Here is a 26,800-nt window from a genome sequence, read left to right as displayed (position 1 = left end):
TGGTTAAAGCTGTACGCTCTACTAAAGCAGTGGTGTTGGCCACATAGTTGTGCGCCCGCCCCGCTGTTAGGCTGGTGTATAGAGTCAGTCAATCACAGTTGTGCACACAGGCAGTCATGCCAACCCAACACCAGTGCACGCAAACACACATATACACACACATACAGCCCTTCACAACCTGCTCCATTAATAGCATTTGCTGTGTGTTGCAAAGTTTTAAAAATTGCGGAAAGTAAATCGGGATATGTGTTTCCGTACTGCAGTCGTTAACACACTCGCCTAACAAGCAAAAGGTCCCCATGTTCGAGACCATAAAACTTGAGAACAAAACACTGTGCATTCTGAAATAAAACATGTTTTTTTTTCTTTTAAAGTGAACTTCATCTGTCAACTACTTGGCCTGATTTGACGGAGGGCACAGTTTTGGACAATGATATCTACAGGTAGGAACAACCCTCAAAGGTGTCATACATTGTATGGATATTTTTGTCTTGTTATGGCTTTACTGGGCTGCTCCTTGGGCAATACTTTGAATCAAATCTTGGCAATGCTTGTCACTGTGCGCTGGCTAACAGGTTTGCACAACATCAGGTAATGGCTTAAATTTTTTTTCAGATCTTTAGCTTTAAGTTTGAAGCCTGAATTGTGACAATTTGACACAAAGTTGTGTGATGCGTGTGTGTTTGTGTGTGTGGGGTGCGGGGGGTCCACTACTTTTGCAGGTCACTATGTATGTATTACATATATATATACAGTCGTGTGCAAAATTTTTGGACACCACTGATCATTTTCAAGATTTCCCTTTATAAATCATTGGTTGTTTGGATCAGCAATATCAGTCAAATATATCATACTGGACTGTCTCAGAAAATTAGAATATTGTGATAAAGTTCTTTATTTTCTGTAATGCAATTAAAAAAACAAAAATGTCATACATTCTGGATTCATTACACATCAACTGAACTATTTCAAGCCTTTTATTATTTTAATATTGCTGGATTTGGCTTACAGCTTAAGAAAACTCAAAAATCCTATCTCAAAATATTAGAATATCATGAAAAAGTATACAAGTAGGCTATTCAACTAATCACCTGAATCATCTAATTAACTCGAAACACCTTGCGAGGGTTTCCTGAGCCTTAAAAACACTCAGCTTGGTTCAGTAAACTAAATCACAAGTATGGGAAAGACTGCTGTCCAGAGGACCATCATTGATACCCTCCATCAGGAGGGTAAGACACAAAAGGAAAATTCTCAAAGAGCAGGCTGTTCACAGAGTGCAGTTTCAAAGCATATCCACAAAAAGTCTGTTGGAAGGGAAAAATGTGGCCGGAAACGCTGCACAACCAAGAGAGATGACCGCAGCCTTAACAAAATTGTGACGAAGAGCCGCTTCCAGAATTTGGGGGAGCTTCAAAGACAGTGGGCTGAAGCTGGAGTCCAGGTATCAAAAGCCACAGTTCACAGACGTGTCCGGGAAATGGGCTACAATAGCCGTATTCCCATGGTCAAGCCACTTCTGAACTCAAGACAACGGAAGAAGCGTCTGACTTGGGCTATGGAGAAGAAGCACTGGACAGTTGCAGAGTGGTCCAAAGTCCTCTTTTCAGACGAAAGCAAGTTTTGCATTTCATTTGGAAGTCAAGGCGCCAGAGTCTGGAGAAAGGCTGGAGAGGAGCAAAATCCAAGTTGCTTGAAATCCAGTGTGAAGTTCCCACAGTCAGCAATGGTTTGGGGAGCCATGTCAGCTGCTGGTGTTGGTCCACTGTGTTTCATCAAGTCCAGAGTAAATGCAACTGTGTACCAAGAGATTTTAGAGCACTACATGCTTCCATCTGCTGAAAAGCTCTATGGAGATGAGGATTTCATTTTCCAGCATGATCTGGCACCTGCCCACAGTGCCAAAACCACCAGTAACTGGTGCACTGACCATGGCATCACTGTCCTTGATTGGCCTGCTAATTCGCCTGACCTGAACCCCATTGAGAATTTGTGGGGTATCGTTAAGAAGAAGATGAAAGACACCAGACCTACAAATGCAAATGAGCTGAAGGCCGCTATCGAAGCATCCTGGGCATCAATAACACCTCAGCAATGCCACAGGCTGATTGCCTCCATGCCACGCCGGATTGATGCAGTAATCCGTGCAAAAGGATTCCCAACCAAGTACTGAGTGCATCAATGGACTTTTTCAAATGTTTGATTTAGTTTTGCTGTTATAAAATTATTTTTTTACTTGGTCTGAGGAAGTATTCTAATATTTTGAGATAGGATTTTTGAGTTTTTTTCAGCTGTAAGCCAAAATCAGCAATATTCAAATAATAAAAGGCTTGAAATAGTTCAGTTGATGTGTAATGAATCCAGAATGTATGACATTTTTGTTTTTTTAATTGCATTACAGAAAATAAAGAACTTTATCACAATATTCTAATTTTCTGAGACAGTCCAGTATAGCAGACAAACACAGTGATATCTGAGAAGTGAAATGAAATTAGTAGGATTTAGAGGAAGTGTGCAATGATTACCTAAACCAAAATAGGCAGGTTCGTAAATTTGGGCACCCTTGTTGTTTTATTGATTTGTATACCTTCTCTGTGGTGAGGGGCCCTCTCCTTGTGAGAGGTAAGAGAATTCTCCCACCGAGGTCCGCTGTGTGTCGTAAGAGGCGACTAAAGTGGAGGGAGCGAGGGGACTGGGGATCCTCTCCTCTCTATCTCTACTCCCTAAGAGACAGCAAGGCAAAGAAAGGGGGGCGGGAGACCAAAAGGTCTCGCAAACCCTAGTTATAGGGTCACTACATGTAAGAGGATGTGGAAGTAAAGCGACTGAGTGGAAGAAAGAGGAGATCGGAAGGATGATGACTAAAAGGAAGCTTGATGTGTTAGCCTTGAGTGAAACAAAGATGAAAGGAAAGGGTGAATTACAGCTTGCAGGTATGTATGGTAGAAGGTCTGGAGTTACGGGTGGACATGCTAGAGAAGGAGTGGCTGTGCTTGTGAGTGAGAAAGCAAATGAAAAACTGGTGGAGTGGAAAGAGATAGCTTCCAGATTGATGTGGGTGAGGTTGAAGTGGGGTGTAGAAGTATGGATGTTTATAAGGGCATATGGACCTGGTTCAGAAAGAAGCACTGAGGAGAGAGAGGAGTTCTGGAAGGACTTGTCCGAATGTGTGGCAAGTGCGAAAGAAGGATGGAAAGTGGTTATACTAAGTGACCTGAATGCTAGAGTGGGTGATGAAACGGTTGAAAATGTGATTGGTAGATATGGAGTACCAGGAAGAAATGAGAGTGGGAAGAAATTGATTGAGTTATGTGTGGAAAATGAGTTGGTGATTGGAAATACATTGTTTAAAAAGAGGACTTGTTTAAGTATACCTTTGTCAGAGTGGATAGTGGCAAGATGGTGGACAGAGCACTCATGGATTATGTAGTGGTTAAGAAAGGGATGTTAAGTAGATTGTTGGATGTGCATGTTTACAGAGGTGAAACGAGTGGTATGTCTGATCATTTTTATTTGGAAGGAAAACTGAGAATAGATGGACCGTGGAGGGCTAGTTATAAGAAGAGTGTGAGGGAAGAGGTGAAAATGTAAAAGTTGAATAAGGCTGAAAAGGAAAGAGTTTAAAGAGAAATTTAAGGGAAGAGTATGAACGGATTAGTAGAAGAGAAATGGAGATTGTGGAAATTGAATGGAAGTGGTTTAAAGGGGCAGTGTTGAGGAGTGCAAAAGAAGTGTGTGGAATGAGAAAAGTTGGTCAAGGTATTAGGAAAGGAAGTGAATGGTGGAATGTTGAGGTATCAGAGGCTGTGACAGAAAAGAGATGTGCCTTTGAGGAGTGGCTGCAAGATAAGAGTGGCGATGCGTATGAAAGATATAAAGTGAAGAAAAGGTTGGTAAAAGCGGCGGTGGAAGCAGCGAAAAGGAAAGCAAATGATGAATGGTGTCGGAAGATAGGAGTGAACTTTGAGGAAAGGAGAAAAGTGTTCTGGAAAGAAGTGAAAAGAGTAAGAAACAGTGAGTCTGGAAAGGAAGAGAAAGAAAAAGATAAGGATGGTAGATTGCTGGTTAGCGTTAGTGCAGTCAGGACGTGATGGGTAGAGTATTTTGAAGAGTTGCTAAATGTGGAGGATGGGAGAGAAGTGAGAGTCGAGGTGATCGATGGTACAGAGAGAATGCCCGTGTTGGGTGGTTTAAATGTGAAGCTTGTGGAAACATGGGAGGTGCAAGAGGCAGTGCAAGAAATGAAAGGGGGGAAGGCACCTGGGTTGGATGGTTGTACTGCTGAATGCCTGAAAAAAGGTGGCACAGCAATGATTGACTGGTTAGTACGCTTGTTGAATGTATGCTTTTTAAGTGGTGTGGTTCCTGTTGATTGGTGTAGTGCATGTTTGGTGCCATTGTATAAGGGTAAAGGTGATAAGTATGAATGTAGCAATTCGAGAGGTTACAGTTTGTTGTGTGTGCTGTATGGAAGAGTCTTGAAGAGTGAGAGAAAGAACGAATGAGGTGGTGATGGAAGAGCAGAGTGGTTTCAGGAAAGGAAGAGAATGTGTGGATCAGGTGTTTGCAGTACGATATTTTGCAAAAGGTAGGGATGTTTATTTGGCTTTCATAGACTTGGAAATGGCGTATGACAGAGTTGATAGAGAGGCGTTGTGGCAAGTGATGGTGATGTATGGAGTGGGTGGAAAATTGTTGGAAGCATTTAAGAGTTTTTATATGAACAGCAGAGCATGTGTAAGAGAAGGGAGTGAGACAAGTGAGTGGTTCCCTGTGTTGACTGGTGTGAGACAGGGGTTTGTGATGTCACCATGGCTGTTTAATGTGTACATGGATGGTGTGGTGAGAGAGGTGAACGCAAGAGTATTTGGCAAAGGTGTAGAGATGATGGACAACAGTGTGGCAGGTAAGTCAGTTGTTGTTTGCAGATGACACAGCGCTTGTGGCTGATTCTGAGGAAACATTGAGAAGGTTGGTAACAGAGTTTGGAAGAGTGTGATAGGCGTAAGTTATATGTCAATGTTGGGAAGAGTAAGGTGATGAAGTGTCCATGTGATGGAGTGGGCATGACGTTAGAAATCAGGTTGCATGGACAGGTGCTGGAAGAAGTTGAAAGCTTTTGGTACTTTGGTTGTGATGTGGCTGCAGTTGGTGGAATGGAGTGCGAGGTATTGCACAGAGTGAATCAAGGAAGCAAGGTTTTGGGTGCTCTGAGGAGAGTGATGAACTGAACATACTGACTATGAGTATGGATGTTAAGAGGGGACTGTATGAGAGTGTGATTGTGCCGACTGTGTTGTATGGTGCAGAGACTTGGAGCCTGAACGCAGATTTAAGAAGGAAATTGAATGTTTTTGAGATGAAGTGTTTGAGGACTATGTTAGGAGTGAAAAGATTTGATAGATTGAGAAATGAAATTGTGAGAGACAGAACTGGAGTAGTCGTGGAACTGAGCAAGCGTGTTGATAAGAGAGTAATCGGTTGGTTTGGACACATGGAAAGGATGGATGAGGAGCGAATGTTGAAGAGGATCTACAGAGCAGAAGTCAATGGAAGGAGACCAAGAGGAAGGCCGCGATTGACGTGGATGAGTGGTGTTATGAGTGCACTGCAGGAAAGGGGTCTAAAATATAATGGAAGCTAGAGCTCTTGTTGGTGATAGAAAGGAGTGGAGAGGTGTTGTGAAAGGATAGTGGGATGGGCTGGGCACCCGTATGATGCGGCAGGGGTAAACCAGTGAAAGCTGTCGGGCCCTGCTGTTGAACAAAATAGTGTGTTATGTCACCCTGACCCGAGTGACATGGCCGCTTTCTGGTGTCCCGTTTCATCTGGAGGGACGAAAGCATGACCAACTTAGGTGCAAAGGTGCCTAACTTGTTTGGGTGTTTGGGCAATTGGGTTGGCCATGGTCCAAAAATGTTTGTGTGTGTTTTTTTGCTATTTTTTTCCCTTTTATTTTCTTTGTTATTTTATGTGTTGTCTTGCTGTCGGTCACCTCTCTTGAGGGATATGACCAAGGTAGATAGATAGATAGATAACTTTAGCACTGATTATTGAAACGCAAAATTTGTTTGATAAGCTCATTGAAACTTGACCTACATACACATGTGAGGCCAATCATGAGAAAGGGTGGCCATTTGCAAGTTGTTCTCCTCTTTGCATCTTCTGAAGAGTGGCAAGAACAACTGTCAAATGACCGGAAAAAAAGATTGTTCAACATCATGGTTTAGGGGAAGGATACAAAAGGCTAGCTGAGAGATTTCAGCTGTCAGTGTCCACTGTGAGGAACATAGTGGGGAAATGAAATCCCACAGGCACAGTTCTGGTTAAGGCCCGGGGTGGCAGTCCAAGAAAAGTCTCAGATAAGCAGAGGCGAAGGATGGTGAGAACAATCAAACTCAAACCACAGACCAGCTCCAAAGACCTACAACATGATCTTGCTGCAGATAGTGTCACTGCGCATCGTTCAACTATTCAGCCCACTTGCTCAAAGAGATTCTGTATGGGAGAGTAATGCGACAGAAGCCTGTTCTGCGCAAATGCCACAAACAGAGTCGCTTGAGGTAGGCTAAAGCACATTTGGACAAGTCAGCTTCATTTTGGAATAAGGTTCTACCTCATGGCGGAAGAAGAACAAACACTTGCTACCCACAGTAAAATTTGGTGGGGGTTCCATCATGCTCTGGGGCTGTGTGGTCAGTGCAGGTACTAGCAATCTTGTAAAAGTTGAAGGTCGCTTGGATTCCAGTCAGTATCAGCAGATTCTTGCGAACAATGTTCTAGAACAGACATGGCCAAACTACGGCCCGCGGGCTATATACGGCCCGTTGGTCCTTTTAATCCGGCCCGCCAAAGTGTTTCAACCTATTTGGAACCTGAAAGAGATCGGCACATTTTTAGAGTTCAATGAGAAATCCAGAAATACAGCAAATCACTGGATGACCTGCACAGAGAATTCAGTCGCCGCTTTTCTGATTTTGAAAACATTGATGAGTCACTTCAGCTCGTGTCTTGTCCCTTCTCACAAGACCCTGAAACAGTACCACATGAGGTGCAATTGGAACTGATCAATCTTCAGTCTGACGCCACCTTGAAGGAAAAGTTCAACACTCTTAAACTTAACGACTTTTATGCTTCACTGAACGAAGCCACCTTTCCAAACGATGGAGGACGGCACACAAGATGCTGGCCTTGTTTGGCTCGACCTATGTATGTGAGCAGACATTCAGTGTTATGAACATGAACAAAGCCCGTCACAGATCCAGGATAACTGACCAACACCTCAGATATACCCTGAGAAACGCCACAACAAAACTTACTCCAGACTTTGATGCTCTGACAAAACAGGGAGATCAACAACACTGTTCCCACTGAAACTGATGGTGAGTTTTCTTGCTGTGTTTATTCAACTGAAATGTAATTGAATTAATCATTAATAGGTCAAATCCTGTATGACATTTATACAACACTCAATCCATCTGTTCTTGGCTCGGCCCCTCTGTCAAATTTTAGAACTCATTGTGGCCCTCGAGTCAAACATTTTGCCCACCCCTCTTCTAGAATCGGTGACAAACCGGAAGTTGCGCCACAGCTGGATACTTCAACAAGACAGCGACCCCAAACACCGCTCAATTTCTACTCAGGCATTTATGCAGAGGAGCAAGTACAATGTACTGGAATGGCCATCTCAGTCCCCAGACCTGAATATTATTGGAAATCTGTGGTGTGATTTAAAGCAGGCTGCCCATGCTCGGAAACCATCAAACCTGACTGAAGTGGAGATATTTGTAAAGAAGAATGGTCAAAAATACCTTCAACCAGAATCCAGACCCTCATTGGAAGCTATAGGAAGCGTTTAGAGGCTGTTATCTCTGCAAAAGGAGGATCTTCTTAATATTGATGTAATTTTTCTGTTGGGGTGCCCAAATTTATGCACCTGCCTACTTTCGTTTCAGCATTTATTGCACATTTTCTGTAAATCCCAAAGACTTAATTTCACTTCTCAGATATCACTTTGTTTGTCTGCTATTTGATATACAGTGGAACCTCGGTTCTCGACCATAATCCGTTCCAGTACCCTGTTCGAAAACCGATTTGGTCGATCACCGAAAATCGTTTTTCCCATTAAAAGTAATGTAAAATCGTTTGAATCCGTTCCAACACCCTAAATGTTTACCATGACCGAAAACATGAAGCTAACCCAGGCTAATCGTACGTTCGCGTTAGCGTAATCTTTCGTACAGAACATAAACGTGTAAAAATAACAAAATCAGGTCGTTTACACGTCATTTAGCACCGGGGTCTCCACAACAAGTGGTGAGCGGTTAAAGGATGAAGAAAAGATTCATGAATAGGATTTCTTACCTTTTTGGTGGTCTGCAGAAGCCATGCTCTATTCCCTCGAAAGAAGGGAAACTCGCACATCTTCTTCACATTTTGCTATTATTTCTTTCTTAAATGCAATAGTTGTACGCACTACTCTTCTTTTTTCACCTGTAGCAACTTTGCTGCTTGCACCAACCTTCTTCTGAGGCATAATTAGGGGTTAAAACACTCCATTCACCGATATTAAAAACGAAAGCAAAAAGAAGTGCGCGGTCACGTGACAACAGTTCTGCACGAGAGGTGGGGGCAATCTACACCTGTACGCCGCTCAGCATCGCCCCCTAGCGTACCGGCGTTCGAACTCCGATTTTTTTTGAAGAAAAGTGAAGCAAGAATTTCTCGAAATTTTGGGTCGAGAACCGATTTGTTCGAACTGAGAGGCGTTCGAAAACCGAGGTTCCACTATATTTAACTGAAATGGCCTATCTGAAGAAACAATGATTTATAAAGGAAAATTTTGAAAATGATCAGGGGTGCCCAAACTTTTGCATACAACTGTGTAAATATTTATTTATATATATATATATATATATATATATATATATATATATATATATATATATATATATATATATATATATATGTATGTATGTATGTATGTATGTATATATATATATACTGGACTGTCTCAGAAAATTAGAATATTGTGATAAAGTTCTTTATTTTCTGTAATGCAATTAAAAAAAACAAAAATGTCATACATTCTGGATTCATTACACATCAACTGAACTATTTCAAGCCTTTTATTATTTGAATATTGCTGAATTTGGCTTACAGCTTAAGAAAACTCAAAAATCCTATCTCAAAATATTAGAATATCATGAAAAAGTATACAAGTAGGCTATTCAACTAATATCACCTGAATCATTTAATTAACTCGAAACACCTTGCGAGGGTTTCCTGAGCCTTAAAAACACTCAGCTTGGTTCAGTAAACTAAATCACAAGTATGGGGAAGACTGCTGATCCGTCTGCTGTCCAGAGGACCATCATTGATACCCTCCATCAGGAGGGTAAGACACAAAAAGACATTTCTCAAAGAGCAGGCTGTTCACAGAGTGCAGTTTCAAAGCATATCCACAAAAAGTCTGTTGGAAGGGAAAAATGTGGCCGGAAACGCTGCACAACCAAGAGAGATGACCGCAGCCTTAACAAAATTGTGAAGAAGAGCCGCTTCCAGAATTTGGGGGAGGTTCAAAGACAGTGGGCTGAAGCTGGAGTCCAGGTATCAAAAGCCACAGTTCACAGACGTGTCCGGGAAATGGGCTACAATAGCCGTATTCCCATGGTCAAGCCACTTCTGAACTCAAGACAACGGAAGAAGCGTCTGACTTGGGCTATGGAGAAGAAGCACTGGACAGTTGCAGAGTGGTCCAAAGTCCTCTTTTCAGACGAAAGCAAGTTTTGCATTTCATTTGGAAGTCAAGGCGCCAGAGTCTGGAGAAAGGCTGGAGAGGAGCAAAATCCAAGTTCCTTGAAATCCAGTGTGAAATTCCCACAGTCAGCAATGGTTTGGGGAGCCATGTCAGCTGCTGGTGTTGGTCCACTGTGTTTCATCAAGTCCAGAGTAAATGCAACTGTGTACCAAGAGATTTTAGAGCACTACATGCTTCCATCTGCTGAAAAGCTCTATGGAGATGAGGATTTCATTTTCCAGCATGATCTGGCACCTGCCCACAGTGCCAAAACCACCAGTCACTGGTGCACTGACCATGGCATCACTGTCCTTGATTGGCCTGCTAATTCCCCTGACCTGAACCCCATTGAGAATTTGTGGGGTATAGTTAAGAAGAAGATGAAAGACACCAGACCTACAAATGCAAATGAGCTGAAGGCCGCTATCGAAGCATCCTGAGCATCAATCACACCTCAGCAATGCCACAGGCTGATTGCCTCCATGCCACGCCGGATTGATGCAGTAATCCGTGCAAAAGGATTCCCAACCAAGTACTGAGTGCATCAATGGACATTTTCAAATGTTTGATTTAGTTTTGCTGTTATAAAATTATTTTTTTACTTGGTCTGAGGAAGTATTCTAATATTTTGAGATAGGATTTTTGAGTTTTTTTCAGCTGTAAGTCAAAATCAGCAATATTCAAATAATAAAAGGCTTGAAATAGTTCAGTTGATGTGTAATGAATCCAGAATGTATGACATTTTTGTTTTTTTAATTGCATTACAGAAAATAAAGAACTTTATCACAATATTCTAATTTTCTGAGACAGTCCAGTGTATATATATATATATATATATATATATATATATATATATATATATGTTATATGCTGTTATTTGCAGTGTCTAAGGCGCTATCTCAAACTCAACTGAGTTGGGGTTCCTGAAGTTAGGATCTGGTTGAGGTTGGGCCAAATAGAATAGAAAGTGAAAAATTGTGCAAAATAATAAAAAAGGAAAGAAAAAAAAGGAAGTCCAGAGAAAAAAGAAATAGAAAAAAACTAAAAATAATTGCAGTTTTTTTTGTCTTTTCTTTTTTCTTTTTCTCTTTTTTATCCTGTGTCCCTTTTTCTTTTCCTTTTTTCGTATTTTCATTTTAATTTTTTTAGTTTTTTTGTCCAATTTCTTGTTGCATTTTTCTCTTGTTTGGTTCTTTTTTTGTTTTTTAAAATGTATTTTGTCTTTTTTTTCCCATTTTCGTCTTTTCAAAAATAATAAGGTGCATTTGGTTACTTTGAGTCCAAGTATCTTCTTCCGTTGTGCACCTGTTTCGGTGTCATGATAATACAGCGACATCTAGTGGGAAAACAATTCACACTTTCCTTTTAACTTTGATATTAAGACAAGGGACTTAAATTTTCATCATGGGGGCCTACATTGACCCCCGGGCCTCATGTTGGAGACCCCTCGTCTAAGGTGTCAATGCTTTTGTCTCAACAAAACACTGCCACTTTGCGACTCTTATTCCCATTTAACTGAACTATTTTAGAGATAAATATCTCCATCCAAAGAAAAAAAGAACAAAAATTGGAGTCGTCAAAGCACATGTAGTTCTGTTGGACAAATGGTCAAATAGTGTGGGGTGATATTTATATGACATTGATATTCAATTTTTGTTGAGTTGCACCAACATAATTGTATTATTTACATATGCAAACAAAAAAATGTGGATTGTTGCTTTTTTTCAGTGACCTTGACCCTGTCCATGCTCCTCATTGGTCACTTCGGATCAAGACAACTGACCATCCTCAATGTTTACTAAGTAATAAAGCATTTTTTACCAGTTGACTACATACATACATACGTACATACATACATATCATCTATATGGATGGATGGATGCATGCATGCGGTGTCTGAAACTCATGACAAAAAGTTACCGGACACCAGGGCAGACAACCCTGAAAAGTCGCCTGCCCAGCCATAATGTTGCCTGCCCTATTTTTGCCAACTAGAAACACAATAAGACAACTAATGCAAAAAAAAAAACAAAAAATATTGTTGCAAAGTATTAAAGATTGATAATCAGAATATATAACAGAACAACACTTAAAAATTAAGTTGATTATAAATCTACTTATAACATTTATTGCATGTATATGACATCGCTGTTTTCCATCTGCCATCAGTATGTACCTGTATTTACTCATCTTCATTCATGCAATGTTTGCGTTGCGTCGTCTGCTACAAGCCACGTGAACTCCTCTTTCCACGATGCTTTTAATGTACATTTACGTTTTGTAGCGTCCTAAAATTTGTTCGCTTCTTTCGAATATTTCTTCTGGGGCTGAGGTTTTGGCTTGATTCCTAACCACTTATCCATTTTTCGTGTGTTCTCTGCGTCTACTTTGGAAAATGATATGCAAATGCACACGACTTTATAATGCTAGGGAAAGTCCGGAAGCAGTTATTTAATGCAGCCTTCTGATTGGCTGCCGAGTATGCAAAATGGCAAACGAACCGAAATTCCGAAATTTCCAAATCGAATGAATATTTCGATATCGGAATAAAGCAAACGTTTGATTTGAAAAATACTCTATTTGCTTATTTTTTTTAATTTTTTTACCTTGAAAAAGTTGTCGGCCACCCGGGCAGAAATGTTTTGTAAGTTGTACACCCGACGGAAAAGATGCACGCCCCGGGCGTCCGGGCGGACATTATTTCGATGCTACAGTGTCAAAAAGGGCTTTGGGATTGTTCTTTTGAGACGCAATCACCTTCGAAAGGTAGGCCGATTTTGCAGAGGCAAGGGCCGCTTTATACTTTAACAAGCTGTCACACCAGGTTTGATGGAAAACTTAAGCTTGGTAGCCATTTTCTTTCCAATTTCCTTCATTCTTGTTTAAGGGTTCTAGTTTCATCAGTAAACCAAGGCGTGCGTCTTTTAATCATTGTGCCACACGTCACGTCGAGTCAAGTCACTTTTATTTGTATAGCCCTTAATCACAAAAATGTTTCAAAGGACTGTAAGGTATTACAATAACAATTTGTTGATATTAAACCAACATGCGGGCAAGGAAAAATTCAAAACCTCAGCGTGAGGAAAAAAGAAACCTTCAGGGTCCTCACAGGTGGTAATCCCTCTTCCAGAATGACTAGGGTGGAATAGATTCAGCATTGGGTAACAGTACACAAACATAATGAACATCTATAAAAGAGAACAATAGGTAACATGTTGAAATTTGTCTGAAAAGTGCATGACAGAACACCAAGATTAACAATTTGCATAACATTGTTTTTATATCCAACAGATCTGTCATTTAAGACCAGTCCAAATGTACAACATGGATAAACATTGAAATTGTATAACTGACTAATTTATTTTCCACTCTTCTTGTTCATCAATTAACTAAAAAAGGAATGTTAGCAACATGTGGAAAAGCCTTCTTCATCAACAATGAACTACGATCAAAAAACAAGTGATATGGACAGCTACCATACCATTCATCAATTTAATCTTATTGTAGAAAATATCCGAATTTGAAACACACACACGCACACACAGATAAATGTTTTTCCGTGCTTTGCAGTGAGCAATGTGATAGTTTGCTTCAGTAGTGATGTTTTTAGCAGTGACAACGGTTTTCAGGTTCTGTGTTTGTTGGCCGTACCTGGACACAGCGGGTTTCAATGTCTCCGCCTTGATAGACTCATCCTTGAGTTCATGTTCATGTTTCGTCTGGTAATGACGTTTAACACTTGATGTGTGAAGTACAATGCTCTTGAGGCTTAATGCACAAAGCCCAGGTCATCTGACCACGCTGACTAGAATGAACGAGATTTTTTCGCTGGCGGAGCTGTTGTGATTCATTCATTCATTTATTGCGCGCCTATGTTTCTGTGGCTTGGTTTCAAACTGTTCTTTCCCCCTTCTGCAGGCACCGCGCAGACACACACTCACACATGGAGCAGAGGAGGAGGGGCACCACCGTAAAGCCTCTAAACAACACGTCACGCAACTGAAAACGTCTAAATTTCAGATAAAAATGCGCATTTAAAAAAATAATCATTATTATTTTGCCCTGCACTCATGTGCCACTGCTTAACCCCTCGCGTTTCACTGTTGGCACGGTTGTCATAGGTTGCCGATCCCTGATATACACAGTATATGTATATGTATGTATACGTATTTAGAATTTGATAAGTATATTTTACCATCTTGTTCTGTAGGTGATTTACTATCAGATCTATTCAAGCTACGAAGAAGAAAAGAGACAACAGAAGAGATTCTTGGAATCAAATCATCTGCGGAAGAAAGCCCAGGTAGTGTTATCAGCTTTAATCCTGACTGTCTTGGCTATGCTCTTTTTTAAAATAATTTATTTATTTATGAACTCCTTCATTCCCAAGATTGCATTTCCCTCACTCATTGTTATCATCTCTTTACTAAACACTCTTTTGGGTCCTTAGTGTGAAGGCAAAACTTAATTCCATTAAGATTGATTTTTTTATGACTGCGCGACACAATTACAGGGAGTGCAGAATTATTAGGCAAATGAGTATTTTGACCACATCATCCTCTTTATGCATGTTGTCTTACTCCAAGCTGTATAGGCTCGAAAGCCTACTACCAATTAAGCATATCAGGTGATGTGCATCTCTGTAATGAGAAGGGGTGTGGTCTAATGACATCAACACCCTATATCAGGTGTGCATAATTATTAGGCAACTTCCTTTCCTTTGGCAAAATGGGTCAGAAGAGGGACTTGACAGGCTCTGAAAAGTCAAAAATAGTGAGATATCTTGCAGAGGGATGCAGCACTCTTAAAATTGCCAAGCTTCTGAAGCGTGATCATCGAACAATCAAGCGTTACATTCAAAATAGTCAACAGGGTCGCAAGAAGCGTGTAGAAAAACCAAGGCGCAAAATAACTGCCCGTGAACTGAGAAAAGTCAAGCGTACAGCTGCCAAGATGCCACTTGCCACCAGTTTTGCCATATTTCAGAGCTGCAACATCACTGGAGTGCCCAAAAGCACAAGGTGTGCAATACTCAGAGACATGGCCAAGGTAAGAAAGGCTGAAAAACGACCACCACTGAACAAGACACACAAGCTGAAACGTCAAGACTGGGCCAAGAAAAATCTCAAGACGGATTTTTCTAAGGTTTTATGGACTGATGAAATGAGAGTGAGTCTTGATGGGCCAGATGGATGGGCCCGTGGCTGGATCGGTAAAGGGCAGAGAGCTCCAGTCCGCCTCAGACGCCAGCAAGGTGGAGGTGGGGTACTGGTATGGGCTGGTATCATCAAAGATGAGCTTGTGGGGCCTTTTCGAGTTGAGGATGGACTCAAGCTCAACTCCCAGTCCTACTGCCAGTTTCTGGAAGACACCTTCTTCAAGCAGTGGTACAGGAAGAAGTCCGCATCCTTCAAGAAAAACATGATTTTCATGCAGGACAACGCTCCATCACACGCATCCAAGTACTCCACAGCGTGGCTGGCAAGAAAGGGTCTAAAATAAGAAAAACTAATGACATGGCCTCCTTGTTCACCTGATCTGAACCCCATAGAGAACCTGTGGTCCCTCATCAAATGTGAGATTTACAAGGAGGGAAAACAGTACACCTCTCTGAACAGTGTCTGGGAGGCTGTGGTTGCTGCTGCACGCAATGTTGATCGTGAACAGATCAAAGCACTGACAGAATCCATGGATGGCAGGCTTTTGAGTGTCCTTGCAAAGAAAGGTGGCTATATTGGTCACTGATTTGTTTTTGTTTTGTTTTTGAATGTCAGAAATGTATATTTGTGAATGTTGAGCTGTTATATTGGTTTTCCTGATGAAAATAAATAATTGAAATGGGTATACATTTGTTTTTTGTTAAGTTGCCTAATAATTATGCACAGTAATAGTCACCTGCACACACAGATATCCTCCTAAATGAGCTAAAACTAAAAAAGCCCCACTCCAACTTCCAAAATATTCAGCTTTGATATTAATGAGACTTTTGGGTTAATTAAGAACATGGTTGTTGTTCAATAATAAAATTAATCCTCAAAATACAACTTGCCTAATAATTCTGCACTCCCTGTATATCGTTTTCATTATTATCCATTTCATTTCCCAAATGTTTGCCGGTTCATATCTTACCTATTATTGTTAGGGGCGGCAGTAGCTCAGGAGATAGAGCGATCGTTTTAGGATTAAGGGATCCCAGTTCGAATCCCGGCTTGTCCGTGTTACATGCCGAAGTGTCCTTGAGTAAGACACTGAACCCCCAATACCCCCAATAAGCTGGTTAGCGCCTTACATGGCTGCACAGATCACGGCCGCTATTGGGAAATGTGAAGCACAATGTAAAGCGCTTTGGGAAGTCATTGACTTGAAAAGCGCTATATAAATGCAGATCATTTCATTTCATTTTCATCTTCATTCCCAGGATTCCCCGTTTTCCTGAGTTTTCAAAATGTTGTACATCCTTTCATTTTTTTTTGTATGATTCACATCTAGGATTCAGTACAAAGCCGCTTTAAATTATTCAGCATGACAAAATCTTCCACATTTCCATTCTTGTTTTATTTCTTGTCTCTTACCAAATGATTGATGGCTTACCCCAATCCTTTGTAGATTCTGCTGAATTAAACAACTTTCATTCTCAGATGGATTCAAACCGACAATTTGAACTTTTCCAGTGATTCTCCAACACAATTAATATTTTTCATGTTGCAAACGTGTTCACCCTCTCAATTCCCGTGCTTTCCAGTACTCATCTCATCAGCCGTACCGCTTATCCTCATTAGGGTCGCGGGGGGGGCTGGAGCCCATCCCAGCCATCTCCGGGCAGTGGGCAGGGGACACCCTGAACTGGTTGCCAGCCAATCGCAGGGCAGCTTTCCAGTACTTTTCACTTCTATTCTTTTTTAGTACGTTACAGTGCATTTCAGTACTTTTTTATACTTTCATACTATTTCATTCATTTCAATTTTTTTTTGAGCCCCTTTGTATTGTTCCTTACCCTTTTAATACTTTTTCAGTCCTATTATATTTTATTCATACTTCTTAATACTTTTGAGTTATTTTCTGTTTTTTTTTTTTCATACATTTCACTACCATCAATTTCAGACTACAAGCTGCTCCATTAATATAGTATGCAGCCTATTCTTTTTTTTTTTGTGAGGCCGATGGTTGCAAGGGTGCTGGCAGTGATTTTGGATGCGCGTCAGGCTCTTCCTGCGGATCTCCCCAGCTGCGGTGCCTGTCTGTGCTCCACGTTAATGCCTGCCCCTAAGAAGCGGGCATAGAACCAGAGAATCCTACTGTTAAAATAATACAAAGCATCGCGGGCGGAAGTTGATGTGATTTCTCCCCAGTTATCTGAATGTCAAAGTGAAGAAATTCAATGTGCGCAGGTAAATAGCACGAGTAACTATGACTCCCTTCCTTAGCCAAATGCCTCGCCATTTAATTAGTGACGTGCATAAATAAATGAATGAGATCTACATTGTGCGTGTCCGCTGGTGAAATACACCCCTTATTTTTTCACTTAACCGGGATACCATGAGGTCGAACCCAGCGTGGGCTCTTAGCCGTGGCCCCAAGCCCTACCTTCAATACTGAAAAGTACTTACTGTCTTTATCATTAATCATATTCTACATTATTCTCTGAATTTTAGACGCACCGTATCTTCCACATTTTACCTTCTGATTCACTCAATTTAAATTCGATTAAATTCAGCATGTTCTTTTGATGTTTTGTTTCCAAGATTCACAGTTTTCCAGAATGGTTAAAATTTTTCATAATGTGTCTCCTACATTTTTTTTCCGATTCACTCCTTTTCAATTCCAAAATATTCGGGGTTCAGGGCCCCAAACTCTCATCTTGCAGGCCGAAATGGCCCGTGAATAGCTAGTTTAAGACCCCTGTATCAGTCCAGTGATGAGTTCAATATGAGTTCCTACCATTACAGGTGGTTGTTACATAAAAATGTGCACACATGCCCATCACAAGGCTTTTGGAAACATCTAAAACCAAATATTGTACTGTAAATCTGTTGTGGCACATGTCAAATTTGACTGTAAGCTTTGTTTATTTACAGATTTTGGAGACATCAGTTCTGCTCTATCAAAAATAACCGAGCCCACAACACCAGTGCCAATGTCTAAACTCTCCGTTTCCAGTATGGTGCAAAATGCTCGAAGGCACATTCAAAGACATCGATATAATGATGAGTGGCCGCTAGGCACACATGTACTAAATGGTATTCTACAGGTAAGTTCTTTATTTTAACACTGCAAAAAGTATTTGGACACTTTCAGTGACATGTTTACAGTATTATATTTGGTGAGGCACAGTCAAATGAACAAATAGATGGACCTATAGCTTATGATATCAGCTGGTAGTACAAGGGTTTGAATCTCTGAAGGGTTGAACGTCATGATATACCCTGGTGTAGTATTGCGGAAACAGCCCGATCAATTTGCCCCACAATATACTAATAATACTTGAAAAACAAGGTGCAACGGAGTAGTGACGTCAGAGGGAGAGTTTGTTTATTGAACCTTATCCACAGTAATCTCGGAGTCTCTCACCGTCTTCAGAGACGGGTGGCTTTTTATATCCTAATACAACATCAGTATTAGTTTTCGCCTGTCCCCCTTGGGAGGACGAACGCCAGTCTTTCGTCCAAGGCTATCATTAATAATGATATTCGCCAACATTTGCACTCGGGGTAAACAAGTTGGATTTTCCCTATTTACTATCCTAATGCGTTCCTTTTGCAAGCTGACTCCAGACTATCCACAACAATCCCCCCTTTGGGAGTTTATCTCCCACACCGAATGGAAATTAAAATCCAAAAATTAATACAGAGTAGTGGTAAAGTACATTAACTCATAGCTACTAATACACGGAAAGAATGACCCGAATTGTAACATTAAAATGCCGGCGCATCAGACTGTTGCATTTAATTTAACTTCTATTGACAATTTTTTTGCTTTCAAAAACACTGGTTTAAAACACTCCAAACAGTTGACTTAAACATTTCAACCCATGTACTAGTCCCCCTCTGCGTTAATTTTTATCCGTACATATTGGATTATACATTGTAAACTCTCGGTGGTTGTTCGATACATGATAAAGGTACATGCATATATTAACTGATAAGCGATAACACAGGTAACAACAATGCAAAATTCTGGTAATAGTCGGTGATACATATCAATATGAGTGCATGATTGAATGTGAATACAGTATACATATCGGCCTTAGGCCTGACACCATGCTTCTCCGTATTTGTCATCGAGTGTCGTGAAATCAGATGTCGGAGTGAGAGAACATTCCTGCAGGTATCACGCTCAGCTATCATGCAGCCCATAACCCAGAAGCGACGCTGCATCCTGACCATCTTAATCAGCAGCTTACTCCCCGGCGGTGTGACATACCAACAAGAGAATCACAATTAAAAACCAATATAGTTGTACCCATTATTCCTAGCGCTATAGTGTATTGCGTGTCTAACGAAAGTACTATTGGATATTGCATTTAGTCCAGATCATCATATGGGTCTCTTTCCGCAGATGCTCCATTATCTAGTGTAGATTCTCCTGATTGTTGACGTTGCCAGATAAAATTCATGGTGATGCATTCAGTTGAGCCATCTGTTCTTGCTCGCTAAGAAATAAGCTTTGATATTCAATCACTAACTGTGCTAATTGAGCTTCTGCCACCTTATTCCCAGCCAATACTGTCATCTGTTCTCCAAAAGTCTTAAGCATTCCTCTATTTGGAATAGGTATGATGCAGAAACACAATAAACACATTACTATTACGACCGTCAATACAATAATCCCCCTCTTGCCAATTGACATCCCCAATATCCAAGTTAGACGTGAACCGATCAAAGGAGATACTGTTCTTCTCAGTATTTACTATCACCTCATTGCTTAACTCACGAATCTTTGACATCGCTTTTGTGAAGCTTCCTGATTCGGCTGTATTTAAAGGTATATAAGTACAGCATTCCTCTTTTATTATATGGCACAGGCCTCCTTTACTGGCCAAGAGAAAATCAAGGGCCTGACGATTCTGCCAGGCCATCCTAGATTTTTCATGTACAATAATCAGTCCTTCATGCGACCTTAAAGTCCCTTATCGTCACATATAGCACCCCTCTCTCCACAGTGTCTTTTCGTTCTGGCTTGCATTGCCTTGAATCAGTATTATATCTTCTGGCGTTGCTATTGGCTCCAGAGACACCATAGGCGCAAGGACAGCAACTTTGCTTTTTGACACTTCTTTGGCTACTTCATCCGCTGCATTGTTCCCACGTAATACCGCATCACCTCCTCTTCTGTGTGCCGCTTACACGCTTCAGTCAAGGCTTTTAATTCTGCACGTTGAGCCGAACAGGGCTGTTCACATTTTTCCGCTTTCTGCGACACATACTGCTTAGCTTCTTGACTGTCAACTGCGTACCCAGCATGATTTCCTTGGTAATCTTGAAAGCACGATCCATCAACGAAATATGTCAGGTGTGCATTTAGTAGAGGAATGGACTCCAAGTCCAGTCGCAACCTGGTGTACTTCATTGTGCCTGCAATGCATTCGTGTGCTTCACCCTCTAACTCAAACGGAATGGTGTTAGCCGGATTTGTCGTGTTACATCTTTTCAATATGTTAACAGCGGCACGAACTGCAGGCACCTGGCCTGGGTGACAACGAACTTGCCTTTATTTATCAGTTCTGAGATTTTGTGATGGGTGTAAATTATTACTGGATAGCCCATAGTTACCGTTGTGGCTTTCTCATACACATTATGAACGGCAGACAAGCCTTGGTAACTTGGCGGCCATCCTTGCACCACATTGTCAAGTTTGGTGCTGTAGTAGGCAATTGGCTGTTTTTGTCTACCACTGCACGTCTCTTGCATTAACACAGCCGATGCATACATATTGTATCAATTCGCTACGTACAGCAGAAATGGTTTTGTGTAGTCCGGCGTTGCCAGCGAAGGCGCTCTTTACATTTCTTGCTTGATGTTTTCGAAAGCGTCCATCGCAATGCCCGTCCATTGTGGTTTTGCTCTTAGCATCGTCGTTCCTGCTTCTTTCATCAAGTCCCTCTATGGGTTGGTCTTCCATGCATAGTCCTCAATCCACTCAGAGCTGAATTCAGTCGTTCTCAGGAAGGTCATCATTTGTCCGACTGTCTGAGGTTTTGGAGATTTGCTGACTCCCTCGAGCTGTTCTGGTGTCATTGCAACGCTTGCTTGTGAAAGGAATCGTCTCAGATATTCCACTTGCGGCTGACAGTATTGTAATTTGGCTTGTGAAGCCTTGTGTCCTGTTTCCGCTAGTCTTTGTAGGACTCTGATTGAGTCTCTATGGCATTATTTGAGCGTTGTTCAGCAGATTAGCAGGTCGTCAACATATTGTATCAGTGTAATGTCGATGTCTTGGCCTTCCAGGTCATTACGTAGTACTTGGTTGAACATATGAGGACTATGTTTGAAGCCTTGGGGCAACCGTGTGTAACTGTACTGCTTACTTCGGTGTGTGAATGCAAAGAGATACCATTAGTCTTCAGATAACGGAATACTGAAGAATGCTGAACAAAGATCAAGAACTCCCTGTATGGCATTGAGGTTAACCCTACGACATCTTCCAGTTTATTCTGAACTTGTATTGGTAGGGCTCCGATGACTGCATTGCGGAACAGAGTCGAAAGTATGGGGCTGTTCTCCATTTCTTCCTCTGTCTCCTGCTTCTATCGTTTGTGCTGCCTGCCGATGTATGAAGCTCGATTTTCAGTTTCACCGAGAGTTTCACTTTTGAATGCCTTTGGATCGATTTTGGCAGGGTATTCATCCCGTAGTCTTCTCCACACTACTGCACGGTAGGCGTTGAATTCGGTCCCATCCGCCATTACATAGACCATCCATCCGTTGTTGCTGTGACGCTAAAGATTCTCCATCGTTGAAGCACCTACACATTGTGCCAATACTGACTTGATATCGCCGATGGCTAGCAGCTTGCCAATAATCTCTTCCTCAAACCGTCGAATCATATTTGAAATCCCCATTTATTTTCATTGTTCCCTATAATGCACTCCTTCAGTCTTAAACAGCTTCAAAATCTCTTCTTCAATCTTCCTTTTCTCTCGTCGTTTCTTGTTGTCGTTGGCGGATTTATAATCAATGATTCTCACCTCCATGACACCACAAACATATGTATCAAACGTGCCGCCTTGTGGCCACGCCGGTTGAAAATTCTTCGTTCTCTTCTCCCATTTTTGTGACACCCTCTCAATCAGCTTGGCCTTGTCCAGATATCGCAATCCCAAAAGCTTCACTGGTACAAGAATGTTCATATTTATTTAGTTATTGTGTACTGACCTTGTTCTTTGCAGGTTATTCGCTAATGGGGGCTGAGGTCGCCACGGAATGGGATGGGCTGAGGACGCTCAGAATGGTGGGGGCAATTCGACAAGTCGGCCCGCAAGGTCTCCCTCTGCTGGACACAAACAGTTTGTTCCAGCTCAACCCCATTATGAACATTTAGCTTTGGGGCAGACTCAACACCTCCCCCTTGAATGGCCCTCGATGTCCCCCGCTTAATTCTAACACAAGAATCAAGCAGTTTAAAGGGATAAGACCGCTCCCTTCCATTATTTTTGGTCTTTCTCCCCTCTTTTTTTACTTCTTCTCCTAAACACACCAATCTCACATTTCTTTTTCCCGCAACGTGTCGCATCCCGTCTTAATCATTATTTTATTCACTTATGCTTCAAGTTATTCTGTATTAACAATATGGCTCCGCGGGCGAGTAAATAGTCACTCCTTCTTTCATTTATTATTCCCTCGTCTTCCGTGCACCGACCACACACTTTCTAGCCTACAAAACCGAATCCCATTCCACCGCCACACACACAAATAGTTAAATCACAACCAGAGAGAGAACACCACTCACCCCCCTCATCATAGAAACAGCTAGAAACAGTTAATCCACACATTCCTCTCCCCAAAACAAAGGGGAACGTGGAGCCGCGGGCCGGACAAAAAGGAAAAAAGGCAGAGGGACAGGGGAGACGGAACAAGAATACACAGCCAAAAGGAACAATGTCAAGCCACCATGCAGACAAGCCAAACGAAAAACACCATTAGCGCAAACGTTACTCACGCACACACAAAAAGCCACAACCTTGCTGAGCGAAAGAGTAGAGGAGAAACATGTTAGTAGTTCACACACATTATTTGTATCGCTTTTTATATGCGATTTTATCTTAATAATTATACCATCTGATAAACTGCCCAATAATTAACGTCAGATTGCAAGAATGGCGAAGCGGCATACACCCCACTTTTTATTAAGCACAGCTTGTACGTCAACTTTTCCAACCTCAATCATCTAGGGAAATACCCTCAAGATACCTCCCGTATGAACCAAATATAGATTGTCTTCTCTTGAACTGTCAAACGCAGCCATGGCGACCTCTCATCACCGCTTTTTCGCATATCTCAAGACAATTATACGGACTGGAATTAACTGTCCCTCCTATTAAAACATACCGACGTCGCTGCACTCTATCCAAAACTTGGCAGCTGTCCCATCCCTGGGCGAAGGATCGGACAAAAATAAAAAATCTCAACTCAATCCTTACTGAATGTATCTCAGCCGTCCAATCTAGGTCTGACTACGGACGACACCACGTGCACGATTTAACAATAATTTGGCTCTCACGCCAAAAACTCCTGCACCTATTCTTTTTCCTCTCTCCCGTTTTCCTTTAGTTCAGCTATCCTGACAAGCAAATCGAAATAAAGAAAAATAATTGTCCTTACCTCAATCGCGCGTTGCTGCTAGGACAGCCTCGAGAAGAAAAACTGTACTTGCCCAAGACACACAACAGTGGGGGATCTGTGACGTGACCATGAAAGTGTATTCCTCGTTTTATAGGAAAAAGAAATAAAAGAAAAACACCTACCATTGGCTCCTGTAAAACTTAGAAACTGAAACATTAACATAAAAAATAAATTATATCATGCTTTTATATATAAATCGGTGGTCAGCAACTTTTTGAAGCTGAGAGTTTTTTTTTGCTCCTGATTAGTGTGACAGGTTAGGAATTTAAAATGCATCTCTAAAATAGCTACTTGTGTTTTTACTCTGTTATTACCAGTTTTGGCACGTCACCTTAAAAAGTAATTAAAGTTGCTCACTACTTTTTCCAAAAAGTAACTGAGTTACTAACTTAATCACTAGTAACAGGGAAAGTAACCATTTCTGTTACTTTGAAAATAAGTATTTGTATGTTAAAGAATTTCCTGAGCAGTGTTTGAGTCAGTTGGAAATAGAAAGACAGTTGTGATATAGAACCTTGTAATAGTTGTTTTGTCTTTGTGTAAGGCCACATTGTTACTGAGCATGCCCGGTGTGTCCCATAATGTTAACAGTTAAATGTTGTGGTTTACTTGCAAGTGACACAAAAGTAAACACCTGTCTACACCAACACACCTCGTCTCAATTTATTTATATATACTGGACTGTCTCAGAAAATTAGAATATTGTGATAAAGTTCTTTATTTTCTGTAATGCAATTAAAAAAACAAAAATGTCATACATTCTGGATTCATTACACATCAACTGAACTATTTCAAGCCTTATATTATTTGAATATTGCTGAATTTGGCTTACAGCTTAAGAAAACTCAAAAATCCTATCTCAAAATATTAGAATATCATGAAAAAGTATACAAGTAGGCTATTCAACTAATCACCTGAATCATCTAATTAACTCGAAACACCTTGCGAGGGTTTCCTGAGCCTTAAAAACACTCAGCTTGGTTCAGTAAACTAAATCACAAGTATGGGGAAGACTGCTGATCTGTCTGCTGTCCAGAGGACCATCATTGATACCCTCCATCAGGAGGGTAAGACACAAAAAGAAATTTCTCAAAGAGCAGGCTGTTCACAGAGTGCAGTTTCAAAGCATATCCACAAAAAGTCTGTTGGAAGGGAAAAATGTGGCCGGAAACGCTGCACAACCAAGAGAGATGACCGCAGCCTTAACAAAATTGTGAAGAAGAGCCGCTTCCAGAATTTGGGGGAGCTTCAAAGACAGTGGGCTGAAGGTGGAGTCCAAGAATCAAAAGCCACAGTTCACAGACGTGTCCGGGAAATGGGCTACAATAGCCGTATTCCCATGGTCAAGCCACTTGTGAACTCAAGACAACGGAAGAAGCGTCTGACTTGGGCTATGGAGAAGAAGCACTGGACAGTTGCAGAGTGGTCCAAAGTCCTCTTTTCAGACGAAAGCAAGTTTTGCATTTCATTTGGAAGTCAAGGCGCCAGAGTCTGGAGAAAGGCTGGAGAGGAGCAAAATCCAAGTTGCTTGAAATCCAGTGTGAAGTTCCTACAATCAGCAATGGTTTGGGGAGCCATGTCAGCTGCTGGTGTTGGTCCACTGTGTTTCATCAAGTCCAGAGTAAATGCAACTGTGTACCAAGAGATTTTAGAGCACTACATGCTTCCATCTGCTGAAAAGCTCTATGGAGATGAGGATTTCATTTTCCAGCATGATCTGGCACCTGCCCACAGTGCCAAAACCACCAGTCACTGGTGCACTGACCATGGCATCACTGTCCTTGATTGGCCTGCTAATTCCCCTGACCTGAACCCCATTGAGAATTTGTGGGGTATAGTTAAGAAGAAGATGAAAGACACCAGACCTACAAATGCAAATGAGCTGAAGGCCGCTATCGAAGCATCCTGGGCATCAATAACACCTCAGCAATGCCACAGGCTGATTGCCTCCATGCCACGCCAGATTGATGCAGTAATCCGTGCAAAAGGATTCCCAACCAAGTACTGAGTGCATCAATGGACATTTTCAAATGTTTGATTTAGTTTTGCTGTTATAAAATTATTTTTTACTTGGTCTGAGGAAGTATTCTAATATTTTGAGATAGGATTTTTGAGTTTTTTTCAGCTGTAAGCCAAAATCAGCAATATTCAAATAATAAAAGGCTTGAAATAGTTCAGTTGATGTGTAATGAATCCAGAATGTATGACATTTTTGTTTTTTTAATTGCATTACAGAAAATAAAGAACTTTATCACAATATTCTAATTTTCTGAGACAGTCCAGTATATATATATATGTAACCGCGGTGTACCTGTCCCACCAAAGATCCACATTCACGCTGGACTGGATGATGAGGTTTTTTTTTATTACAGTTTCTGCAGATGAAATGAGTCACAACATTAGCTTTTCTGCCTTCTTTGATCTCTCTCTGTAGACTGCCCAAAGCATATCAAAGAGCTTTCTTTTTCAATTTACATAAAATACATTTTAGAATATGACAATACATTTTTACATCCATTTTAACAAGGGATCGTGTCGTGGAATTTTTAACGTTTACAATTAATTCAACATATTTTTCTTTAGTCTGAATTTTAACCAGCATCATCCTTTTTAATATCTCATCTCATTAGCCGTACCGCTTATCCTCATTAGGGTCGCGGGGGGGCTGGAGCCCATCCCAGCCATCTCCGGGCAGTGGGCAGGGGACACCCTGAACTGGTTGCCAGCCAATCGCAGGGCACACGGGGACAGACAACTCACTCGCTCATTCACACCTAGGGACAACTTGGACCGGCCAATTCAGTTTTTTTGGAATGTGGGAGGAAACCGGAGTGCCCGGAGGAAACCCACGCAAGCAGGGGGAGAACATACAAACTCCGCACAGAAAGTCTGGAGCTGGATTTGACCCCACGCAGGAGGTTCCCATGACTTGAACTGTGCCGCACAAGCGCTAACCACTGCGTCGCCGTGCTGCCCCCAGCTCAGTAGCCTAGATGGTAGTGTGCCCACTTTGAGACTGGGAGGTCGCTGGTTCGCGCCTCGGCCGAGACATACCTAATTGGTATAATGGCGGCGCCCTCTGGCTGCGGCTGCATCGACTCGCTACAACGGGTCAGGTGTATCGACATTTCGTTCTGTGTACATTGTTACAAAGAATGACAAT

The 26,800-nt window shown here is 41.4% G+C and overlaps 1 protein-coding gene across 1 annotated transcript in view; it reads left to right on the top strand.

Annotated features, from left to right (window-relative positions):
- LOC148353430 (rab3 GTPase-activating protein catalytic subunit-like) overlaps window positions 1–26,800 on the top strand; it is an 87,060-nt gene that overhangs the window by 1,348 nt on the left and 58,912 nt on the right. The window contains exons 2-5 of the mRNA XM_088352410.1: window positions 375–443; window positions 11,528–11,601; window positions 14,010–14,102; window positions 17,875–18,047. Coding sequence (XP_088208536.1) covers window positions 375–443; window positions 11,528–11,601; window positions 14,010–14,102; window positions 17,875–18,047 — 409 coding nt within the window. The remainder of the gene's footprint in view (window positions 1–374; window positions 444–11,527; window positions 11,602–14,009; window positions 14,103–17,874; window positions 18,048–26,800) is intronic.

The sequence above is a fragment of the Urocampus carinirostris genome, chromosome 14, assembly GCF_059441175.1.
Source record: "Urocampus carinirostris isolate Australia breed hairy pipefish chromosome 14, RoL_Ucar_1.0, whole genome shotgun sequence".
In the NCBI taxonomy this organism is placed as follows: Eukaryota; Metazoa; Chordata; class Actinopteri; order Syngnathiformes; family Syngnathidae; genus Urocampus; species Urocampus carinirostris.
Note: the sequence above shows the minus strand (reverse complement) of the source record. Positions and strands in the feature narration are given on the sequence as shown.